At 36.7% G+C, this 12,312-nt stretch overlaps 1 protein-coding gene across 1 annotated transcript in view; it reads right to left on the bottom strand.

Annotated features, from left to right (window-relative positions):
- Positions 1-12,312, bottom strand: part of galnt2 (UDP-N-acetyl-alpha-D-galactosamine:polypeptide N-acetylgalactosaminyltransferase 2) — a 67,978-nt gene that overhangs the window by 18,797 nt on the left and 36,869 nt on the right. Inside the window, exon 3 of the mRNA XM_008405798.2 lies at positions 2,956-3,109. Within this exon, the coding sequence (XP_008404020.1) occupies positions 2,956-3,109 (154 nt within the window). The remainder of the gene's footprint in view (positions 1-2,955; positions 3,110-12,312) is intronic.

Here is a 12,312-nt window from a genome sequence, read left to right as displayed (position 1 = left end):
TAAATTATMACRATTAATCTGATTAATCATTTCAGTCCTAATTAAAACTACTGACAGGTGATAAAAGAACAATCAGAGGGTATTAATTAAGTATTAATGCTCCAACCTTTTGTCCCAAAAATACATTAGTCAGAAGAKCATTAGCATTTAAACTGCCTGCATTAATCTTGCAGGAAGCCGTTACGGTTCCATTTATACCGGCAAACATAATCTCACTTTACTACAACCTTTGTCAAGCCTAAAAGCACTTTTGATCTGGTCTTGAAAGTGCTGCAACCCTGGATTAAACCGACAATAAGGAAGCAATCTGAACTGATGCACGTTGTGCAAATGACACATCAGTACTGGATCAATGGACTCGTCCCAGTGCCGTCAGCGGCCTAATGGCCCAGACGGTCTGAGTCAGGTCAATATACAGTATGAGCAAGCATGTCTGTGTTTATAGAAACAACCCAAAAATCACAGAACACATCTCAGCAGAGGCTGCTGCCATAAAAACCACTGAATGAATTTAATGACTTGCTCCATTAGGATGATWAATGCAGCGTTTACATGTCACTGTTCAAAGGGAAGATCGTCCATASAGCCTGTGAATGGTAAAGAAATTAACACATTTCACTGGATTATTGATGAAAAGCTTTAGCATTTCTCCAACAAAGACACAAATAATCTACAGTATTTAAATTCAAACCTTTGTACAAGGGAATGGTTTGCACTAAATATGATAAACTGTCTTTGTTAGATAGCATTGTTAGTGTTAATATCATAATTATTATTGTTGTTAATACTATTAGAGCTACTATTAACATATCATTGAATCTACTGCATTAGTCAAGAATCTGGAAGAAAAATACTTACAAATAATATTGCTGGAGTAGGAGTTGGTTTTCATAAGTTTATACTTCTACCCACTCGTTTATTGTTTATTGTATTGCTGTGATTTTATTTGTAATCTATAGCGTTCAATATACTTCATAAATACCAAAAATGTGTAAGTTTAGCAAGAGAGTGATGCAAAACGTCAGTGAAGTTGGTCCAGATTTTAAAGCTAACAATAAAAAACCAGAGATAGAAATGATTGATTCAGAGTATTCTCATTCCCTAAGACATGAAATGTTCCCGTCTCTTCAGAGTAAAGCAACACACCGACAGAATGTCATCATAATCAGCATGAACACAGAGTAAGAGCATGAAATAAGGTCAGAAAACTGACAGCTGAACCTGAAACCTTAGAGCATCACGGAAAAATGAAGATGAAAAACAGCGAGAGAACATCTAATCACAAAGAATCAGCAACATAATCTGGTTTTTGTTCTGTTTTTCTACATCTGAGAAAGTTACAGACAGCAATATAACTGATACAGACATGCATGTTAMATGAAACTAAAGTATCGTGGAAATATTGGAGGAAGGTGCAACAGAGCAGAGATAACTATCTGACAAACAGTGGTGTTACTCCACAAACGTTCCTGTYAACAAAAATGAGCGGCAAAAAGAACAGATATCAAATTTTCTTCCGGAGAAATGTTCACAGACCGAAGTGGGCTTTCTGGGTGAGTGGAGTCTYTTCCATCTCCTCAATTCAGCTTCATCTAACAGCGTAAAAAACAAAAACACACACAGAGCCCACCCTGAACTTTCAAGATGGAGGCAGAGAAGATGGAGAATGTATTTGACAGGACGGATTTTCTGAGCATTATCCATCCAGCCTTATATTTCAGATGAACTTCTCTACAACCCTTTTTTTCTGGTAATTTTATCAGATTTTAAATCCCAGATTTCGGTAATGTTTTGTTTTCTCGGTTTTCTAAGTCAGTCTTTCTCAAACTGTGGTTCATTGGCGCCCCCGAGTGGTCTGCATGGTACTGCATGTAAACGACCGTTTATTTACCGTGACRTCAGCTCAAAGTGCGACGCTACAGTTAGCTTAGCAAAGGATTGTATTTAAAAACAAAAATGGATAAATGACTTAAAACCGAGTCACTCAGAAGCATAGGCGTAACTTTATGGTCTATGAGTAAAATTAATCGTTCTTTTATTCTATGAACYACTGACATGTCTCTGAAAATCAAAGCAAAAATTTAGTATTTATTTGCAGAAAATGAGAAATGGTCAAAATAACTAAAAAGATCCATTGCTTTCAGACCTCAAATAATGCAAAGAAAACAAATTCATATTCATTTAGAAACAACAATACTAATGTTTTAACTCGGGAAGAGTTCAGAGACCAATATTTGGTGGAGAAACCAGGAGGTTTTCAAAGGATCTCTGTTTTTTCCAGATCTGTAAATCGTAATCGATTACTCTGATGTTTGTGGAAAAAATGAGCAAAAGATCAAGAGTTTGCAAGTTCCTGTGTGGGCATKCTAATATCACTTATTTTATGTAAAGTGACTATTGGCTTCCTAAAGGGAGCCCATTTCGCAGTGGAATAATGTAATTGTTACACTTTGTGATTTCAAATTAAAGGTTAAAGGAAAGCGGTTGTGCAGAGGTCAGGCTAGTAAATGGGATTCAGCCCAAAAAGAGCTTAATAACAACAGTTTATCTGCATTCAAATGTTGAGGCTAAATGGGATGAGAGGGGCATGGCATTCTGGCTTATTAAGAGATAATTTACTCTGATTAATTCAGTCAGCGGCATGTCAGTTCGTTTTTATCTCCTGTAAACCAAACAATCTGCAGCCGTCACCGGCGGAGGGAAGGGGGGCTGTGTTGCTTTACGTCAAGGGCAAAAAACATCAGTGAGTCTGCTCAGTGGAGACTTCCTGGTTTTATCTCACAGACAACAATGGAGGGAGTTCCCAGGAGATCTTATCCAGTCTGGTACCAATTAGTCAAGCTGACAGGCGACAAAGAGCAGCATGAGGAAACGCAGTCGCACACGCAGCAGATGTAATTAACAGGAACAGCAGGGTGCCTTCGCCGGCTCTCATCTTATACAGCGGACGCTTACTGGTCGTGTCTGGTGTCGGGAACGGCTCGGTCCATTTGCAGCTTGTCGCTCTCCACCTGGTTGAACTTGTTCCTGGCGTAAGGATCCTGACCCGGTCGGACCAAGGTAGCGCCGATGTAAAGGTTCTGGTTGAAATCCTGCCAGCGCACCTTRCCTGCACACAAAAACCACAATGAAAATGGTAGCAGGTCTGAGAGTTTTTAGTTCCCAGGTGAAGCAATGGCTAATTCTGCACAACAAAGTAGGTTTGTCAACATCAGTTTCACATATTTGTTTTAGTTTTATTTATTTTTTACACATTTTCATGTTTTTCTTGTTTAGAGTCGCAGAAATTTAGTGTGTGAGACGGGAATCTTTCATTTTAATTTCCCTCTTGTTTGCAAATTATTATGTACAAAACAACAGTTACTCTGTTCACAACACGTAACATTGCTTAATGTGATGTCCTCGATTAAATAAATTTGAACTGAATRTGTCAAATGTTTCAAAACTCACAGGTTTTAAGTAAAAATCATACTGAGACCAGAATAATTGCACARATTTCTTCTGTTTTGTGGTGTGCTGTTTTGCTTAAATGTTTCAAATATAACATTTCAATTTCAGTATTCAAACCCAGCCCTGATTACTGGTTCAGCTTAACCTGAGACAACATTGACACAAACGTACAGCTTTGAAAAGCATCAGTAGAGCCTCCTACACAACTCTCAAGAATGCAGCAAGTCGTTTCTGAATGGTAAATCAGCAACAAAAACACTCATCTTCTCTAGCAGCCATTGTACAACGAATACACCGGTAAAACCTGCTGACCAAATGTGCTGGCGCTCAGCTTGAGTTGCTAGGTAACGGTACAAAAAGATTAACAGCTTGGTGGGGTTTTTTAAGTGCTTGGTCTGTTTTTGGAAACAGTTGAGACCCTTTAAGATCACATTTAGAAATTTAAAAATACATCCTCCTCCCATTTGCCAGACATTTGCGAAGATATTTTATTGACTGATGGATATTTGGGAAGGTGTCTAATCCACAAAGAACATCACACMAACATTCAAATGGTGGTAGTGTAAGTACTTCACATTTAAAAGCTKTAACCATTTAACTTCAAAATACCATCGAAGAACCTTTTAGATTAGTCAGTCTTTTATCCCATGCCTGCAGCGTCCCTCAACCTTTAAAATGTGAATGTCCCTGCAGCGTTAGCATGCTCAGAGTCTTAATGTCAGTTTCTCAAAGTTATGGGAAACAGCTTTCTGTACTTATCTGTAGCTTCAGAGAACACCACGKTTTTTTTAAACTCTAAATGTTGATTGACGAGAAAGAAAACCACACAYTCATATCTACCAGCCAAAGAAGAAGTCAAACTAATTTAGGAGTGGAAAACTGTCAGCAAACGGCCAAAGACTGTCACAAGGCCTGCAAACGTGTTTTTGGACTGAACGGTGGTGATACTTCCCTGGGAGTAAGAAATGTGGGCAGCAGCCCGTCTGAGGTAAGACTCCATCCAGTGTGGCAGTGAGAGCTCACCGGTTACAGCTGCAGCTCAACAAGGCRGCGCTCAGAGAGGCTGACGGGGAATTTATGCTGCATGCATGCATGAATATGCTGAGTGGGATTCATGGGCAAAGAGCGACGACACGGAGGCTGAGCTGCAATACGCATCATGAACCGCTTGTGAGTCAGGGGGGAACAAAACAAAAAAAAACTAAGGTTTGTGGTCGCACATTTGCTGCAGCTTTAAATAACATGCAAACCAACAAGTTTATTTTTAAGTACAGATATTATGACTGTGTCTTCAGATGCACTGTGACCAGACTACAGAGAGCGAACTGCGCTGCAAACTGAGTTGTCACATTTAATTTCACAGTTTAACGTGGATTAATGACGCGCAGAAAAACACAGATATTAATACGACCCATTAGTACAATTTAGCTGCTGGTTACTTGAGGGAAACATGTGGAAACGTGAGATTACAGCGTCTCTCGGCGTAGACGAGCGCGTGTGCTGCAGACAAAGAAACTCTCAGAGGAGGAGAGAGCGAGTCTTTCATGTGTCTGGCATGTTAATTAGAAGAATGATCTACAACAGAACCAACAGAAMTGGAGACGCCGTAGCATGTGACTGCGATGTCCTTGCTGAAATATGTCAGTAGGAGGAGTAATTAATCACTGTGGAGAAATTTAAACAGCAATAACCTGCATGTGGGTTCCTCCCTGCAGCACTGGGCTGCTGGTGGAAATGCACAGGTTACAAACCTCAAAACGATTAATCGTSATGAACTGAAATAATTGTCAACTAATTTAGTAATCGATTAATCATTAACTGGAGTATACAGACAAAAAAAAAACAAAAATATGAGACATTTTCTGAAACGACGTAGTCAGGGAAGTAACCGAGCCAAAATAAACTCTTTTTCTGCAATCAGAACTCAAGTGGCAGATTCAGCTGAACCTCGTTCAATTCTGTAAAAATATCTTCTGTTTATCACCTTTTGCTGACCAATCATTAATCAATTAATCCAAAAATGAGTCCCAGATTACTGTTACACTGGATTGATGATAAATCCAGCAGAAAGAGCCGAGCTTTTCACTTTCTTGTAATGATCAAGCATTCACTAAAGAACTTATGTTTATTTTCTTGTTTATTTGCATCTTTTMATACATTTCTAATATTGTATAAAAATGGTTTACGTGGTTAAATAAAAAATCTGCAGAATGTGGCAACATTTTTTTTATCTGGTTAATTGTCACACTAATCTATTTTAAATTAATCTCCAGTTGCAGCACTAATACGCTGCCGAGTTCATTTTTATGGGTTGCAAGGAGAATGTCGCTTCTCTCCAGAAGGAACATTACAGAAACATTTAGTTTGTAAAGTTGCACCTGAATAAACAGAGTCTTTTAAATGCACGAGACAATAATAATAATAATAATAATAATAATAATAATAATAATAAAACAACACAGTCTTTCAGTAAATATGTCACAACTTAATCTTACGGTGCATAGTGAAAGGTGAATATGTGAGAAACGATAAATTGTTACAGTAACATTCTTATTGCACAAATAGAAACTCAATTTAAAGTTGTGTTAAATTCATATTTTCTCATTTCTCATCTGACATTAATCTGCTTCCAGCTCTTCCTGTGACCTTTGGCCTCCTGGGAATCGTCTGTGTTCAGTTTGTGCTTCTACTGACTCCATCCAACAGGGAAACATGCAGAGGWGGAGAAGTTCTCCACACATGGAGTATAATCAGTGCACATGATGCTGCACTGCAAAAATCACAAAATCTGACCAAGTATTTTGGTCTAGTTTCTAGTTTAAATATCTTAGTACACTTGAAATAACTTTTAAGCAAGATATAGGAGCTTGTTTTAAGTTGGCAGATTATTTCACTTCTCACATGGGAAAATGTCTTRTAAGTAAAATAATCTGSCAATGGAACTAGAACTTTTTCATTMATGTTAAAGATTTATTTACATAAAACGAGCTCCTATATCTTGCTTAAAAGTTAATTTTGTCTTATTTCAAGTGTAAAAAGATCTTYGAATAGAAACTAGAGCAAAATACTTGGTCAGATTTTGTGTTTTTGCAATAAAGATATCAAAGKTAAAGCACATTTCCCAGCCTCTYTTTAGCATCTTCATCAGCAGTGAAAGTCCAAGCAGCAGGTTCAGTTTATTACTGGCATGCAGAATTAATTTGCATGTGYAAAACCTGAAACTTAGCGGCAACATATTGTGCTGCTCTGCTGCAGTGAAAACATTACACTGCACATACTGACGCCGTTATGGTGATAAACGTGTGATAAATTGTGCAGCTCTGCTGGAACGCTGTAAACGCTCCGCTGCTAGATTTATTCAGTTTTATCAAACATTCGTATAAGATATGAAAGCTGCAGGTTTAAACGGGACCGAATTTACAGAGTGAGAGGCAAAGAGAGAAGATAACAATAAGGGCATAGATTACAYTTTTGTTTCAAATTAGCAAATAGAAAGAAATGTTACCCACCTATAAATGTAACGTAAGGTTGATTTTGTGCAGAAATAATGTTAAAATAAAAAGCAGTTGTTTCATGACTTTGAACACAAKTTGATGTGTTCATATTACAAACTTGACTTTTACTTCTTTCATGCATAATTTACAAAATACTTAAATTATTAATATTTTCTAGATTATACTGTCTCATGTGAATACTTCAGCAGAAAGCAAGCCGACCTGAATGCAGCTGATCTTACAGATAAATGTAAAACTMTGATGTTTACTCTTMTGCTGCTTTATTTTTATTTACAAAGAAATAAAACCTGAAAAAAGTTATAAGAAAGTTATCTAATTGAAATTTATCYTTGTGTTTGGGAAGTTTTTATTCCACTGAATCAAATCTGCATTATTTTAGTTCTGTTTTTCATAAGCTTCAATTTGTAAAGCATTTACGAGATATGACRATTTATTCCTGTCTTTCTGAAAACATTTTTTTAATTAATGGACCCTTTCTTGCTGGGAAAGTTTATTTATTTGACATTTTCCCTCCTCTGTAAAGTCAGAGGAGAATCATCCGTCTAGTTTAAGGCAGCAGTTTATTATCTCCGTTAGTCTGAACTTGTCTGCCTGCAGTCTGATTTGCGGAACCTCGCAGATGTTTGAACACTTTCTCTTTCTCTTGTCTCTCTTCACTGAGATGCTCCAGACTGAAAACATTCAGGAAGTCGTGTTTTGCTGTTGTGTTTCCAAGTAATAGCAACAGAGATGAAGAATTTATGTTCAGAAATGCTCTGCATATCTGTCCTAAAGTGACACCACAAACACTGAACAATGGTGAATATTTAATTCAGTTTTAAGTTCACCGTCCTTTACAAGCAGGGAAATATGAAAAATGTTAAGACAGACTTACAACCACTGAAAACAATTAGGACGGAAACGATTAATCGAATTAATCGTGATGAATCGATTATTAAAATGATCGTCAACAAATTTTGTAGTAAAGCTATAATTAAGTGAAGTATTCAGATTCATAAAAGGCCATTTGCTGAAAGAACAACAAACTTGGAAGCAGTACAAAACTCTATATAGGACAAGTTATACATTTTTTAGATGCATTCTTAGCTACAAATGATCAAACATTCACCGCAGGAATGCTGTTATTGTCTTTTAGGGAATAAAATGTTTATTTTCCTATTTTAAAAAAGAGTTTAATTATTTATGTGCATATCCAAATGTTTTTTCTAATGTTGTATAAAGCAAAGGCTTTAGTGGTTAAATGAAAAATCTGCAAAATGTATCAACTTTTAAAAATCTGATTAATCATCGGAATAACCAATAGAATAATCGATTACTAAATTAATTGTTGCAGCTCTAAAGTCATAAAGGTTTTAAGCCGCTTGGTTCAAAGTGTAGGAAAAAAGTAGCGGCTTATAGTCCGAAACATACGGTACACATTTTTGTCTAATACTGATAACTAAATAAATACTGACAGATTAAAAACCTGCAGTCCATCAGAATAAATGGACAATAATGTTCAGTTTTTACAAGTTAGACACATTTTAATATCAAACAAAGATAATCTGCATGAACAGAAAAAGCAGTTTTGAAGTGATGAATTAATTTATTAAGGGGAAAGCTGTCAAAACCAACATGGCTCTCTATGTGAAAACAATCTTCCATCCTTGGCAGCAACAATTGCATCAAGTGTTTGTGTCGATGAGTTTCTCACATCACTGGAACTGGAGTAACTCTGACCTACTCTGCTTTGCAAAACTGCTTTATTTCAGCCAAATTCGGGCGTTTAAAGCAAAACCGACCTGATTAGGGTGATGCCACAGCATCTCAGTTTGGTTGAGGTCCAGACATTGACTAGGCCACTCTAAAACCTTCATTTTATCTTATTTTAGCCAATCAGAGGTGAACCTGCTGGAGTGCTGTGTAATCTAAATGAGTTTAAAGGTCAGTGACTGATGGCTGGAGATTCTCATAGCGTTATTTTTAGAAAAGATGTTCGTTTAATGCCTGATGTAACAGGATAAAAACCTTTTGTCTCATCAGTCCACGGAATATTTTCTCCAGAGTCTTGAGAATCATCCAGATAATGGTTTTTATGAATTAAATTTTTACTGGAATCAGACCCGAGTATGGTAAGTGAAGCTAAAAATTAGCTTCCCAAAAATGTCGGGTCAGAACATTTCACTGATTTACCTCAGAATTTGTTTTACTGTTAAAGTTCAATCCTTTTGATGCTAAACTAAAATTTGTTTCTTTAATCAGAGGTTTCAGATCTCCATATGGCAGCACAACTAGTTTTAGAGCAAAACTAATTTTTCCTTGCTGACCATGGCAGCGTCTTGAAAAATGGTCACCATTTAGAGATTTTCAGTATCTAACTTTTTTTTCCCCCCAAAACATCTGTGCCAAGTCAGGTTCTTGCATCAGCATGTGAAAAATTATGATAAAATATTGAATTATGGGCTGCACTACAAGTGTGAGGCTTCATTTAAACCTCTGAATTTCAACAAGTCCTGATCTCAGATGAACAACTTGCTTCTAACACACAGTAAAAGATAAATTAAACTTCTGTCTTCATATTTAATGTGTGTATGATAAAATGTAGTCTTTACAGAGAACATTCATCATTCAAGGCTCCATTAAAGGGACCAGATGTTGCATCACAGCTGCATCACTCCTTTCTGTCCAGGAAGGTATTTGGAGACCTGGTTCATAAAGAACTTTCTGACGAACATCTGGGCCAGAATCAGCTAAAAATTACAAAGCAATGGAGCCTAGGAAGAAAACAGATGGCTTCTGGTTTTATACATCATAATACTCATAGATGATTATCTTGTTGCAGCCATCGTTCTAAAGTAATAATTATTATTTACAAGTGGGAAACACTGTGGCACCTCGCAGACATTTAGGGACACAAACATATGATGATGTCATAACCAACGACTTCAGTGTCAATTTGGGATTGGTAAGACATGAGCAGTATATTTCTTATTGCATAACTCACTATGCACACACACACAACAAAAAAGCTGAAAAAGAAAACAATGAAGGTGTAGAAGGGGTAGGTCAAAGTTCACCTCAATGAAATGAAGCCAAAGTTCACATAAGTGAGAGATTGTAATAAAGAAGGTCAACGAACCGTTTAAGTATGAAATGGGTTAAGTTTCCCTCATGTCTGCAGTACATTACACAAATATTGGTCTGGGTTTCGAAAAGCAAGCATTAACCTTTAACTAAGCATTAACCTGAATCCCATTAAACATTTATGTGAAGTGTGTGAGAACCAAAAAAAGCTACTCAGCTTACACTGAGTAAAGATGATAAGCCATTCAGGAAACTGGATTTTCAAAAATTATGACACCCTAACTATGCTGGTTTGGTTCATTAATCTGCTTTAAATATTTTAATGTCAGGACTTTAAGTGCATTACGACTTCCAGAGCGACACATTTAAGAATAACATGAGGAAAATGCTCCATCTTTACATCTTTACATCTTTCACCTCCTAATCTTTTCATCTTTTAATCTTCAGACGCCATTTCCAGTCCCTTCTCTTCCTCCGTTTCTCTCTGCTTATCTCTGCATTTTTAGTTGAGTTGCTGTTGAAAGTTATACGTGTAACAAATTCGAGCGTGAAGTCTCCCTGAAGTTGAAATGTCCTGATTTCTACGGTTGGGTGAGATGAAAGTGTTCGGCAGCTGCAGGTCTCAGTTGTGTGAGGGATGCGAACAGACGACTGTGGCGCTGAGTCTAAGTGGTAATGAGAGATGATCAATCAGCCATGTTCTCCAGCTGTTACTCTCAGTTCTACAATACACCAAAATATACGATATTATAATGCTTCCCAGGTCAGGTTGGATACGCAATGCTTTCTGACATTATTACCTTTTTATCTAAAATAAGCATCTTAGCTAATTTTTGAAATAATAGCTAAGTTTAGCATATCATGTTAGTCAGTATGATGGTGATAACTCACATGCTACTGCCAGCATCTTTGCTAAATTTATCTTATAATGTTTGTATGTGATTGGCGTAAGTTCATGTAAACATCATAGTGACATACTGGTAGCATTTAAGCTAACATCAGCATTTTAGCTACTTTTAATGTAAAAGTTAAGGCTCACATGCTGAATGGAGTAAGTCAATGTTAGTCAACATGCTAGTGATGGAAAGGAAAGTTTTTTTTTTATCACATTTTCACTAATTTAGCTTAGACAACAGTTTGCTTATTAAATGGACGAAGTCAATGTCAGACAACATCATAGCGATGGCCTACATACTTTCACTTAAGCTAACATTAACATTTTAACTAACTTTCATGTAAAAGTTAAGCTTTAAAAGCTGAATGGAGTAATTGAATGTTAGTCAACATGCTGGAAATGGGCTGTATGCTACTGAAAACGTTTTATCTGACCTTTTCATTTAAACATTTTTAGCTTTTACACACTAAATGGAATAAGTTAATGACTGTCAACATGCTTGTGATTCTCCACATTTAACTGACAATATTGTAGTTAGCCTTAGCATTGTGGCTAATTGTAGCTATGTATGCATACTAGCTGGAGTAAGTCAATGTTAGTCAACATCCTGGTCATAGCCCACATGCTAACCTTAGCATTTTAGCTCATTTTAGCTTATCCAGTGTTTGTATGGAGTACGTTACTGGAGGTCATCATGTTGGTGATAGCCCTCATGCTAATTATAGCATTTTAATGCAAAGTAGCCTTTCTAGCACATTTTAATATAAATGCTAAACTTAACTTTCTGAATCAACTAAGTAAATGTTAGTTGTCAACACCATAGTGAAAGCCACGTGCTATTGACATCACTATAACTAACATTAATATTATTATTTATTATTTTAGCCAATACACACCTGTGAGTTACTGATGGTCAACATTCTACAGAGCATTTTAGTTAACTATAGCCTTCTATTTAACCACACAGCTCATGTGGTTAGCAAATAAATTCAGTCACAGCTTGACTAATAAAAATTATTTTAGGGCATGTTTTCTCCATTATAGCAGGACTGAAACTAATAGTGATATGAGAAGTTTTGTGCACCAAAATCTCTCATGTTGATAGAAGAAAAATCTGTAACCAATGAGGAAACATTCAAATGAAAGCATGACACACATGGGGGAACTGTGGCGAAATAGTCAGGAAAGCAGCAGAGGAAAAAAAGAAACTAGCCTCATGATTCCCCTCATGCTGAAATTAGGTTTTCCAAATATCATGCTATCCAGCAACAATTGCACAATTGTGAGAGTCCTGGAGATCACAGGGTGGCTTTAATTCTGTCTACATCAGTCTCATCACAAACTAGAGGCACTCTCATGCTTAGAAAATAAATAATTATGACTTGCATC

Source organism: Poecilia reticulata, linkage group LG3 (genome assembly GCF_000633615.1).
Source record: "Poecilia reticulata strain Guanapo linkage group LG3, Guppy_female_1.0+MT, whole genome shotgun sequence".
In the NCBI taxonomy this organism is placed as follows: Eukaryota; Metazoa; Chordata; class Actinopteri; order Cyprinodontiformes; family Poeciliidae; genus Poecilia; species Poecilia reticulata.
The sequence above is the reverse complement of the archived record's forward strand: the minus strand, read 5'-3'. Positions and strand labels throughout refer to the sequence as shown.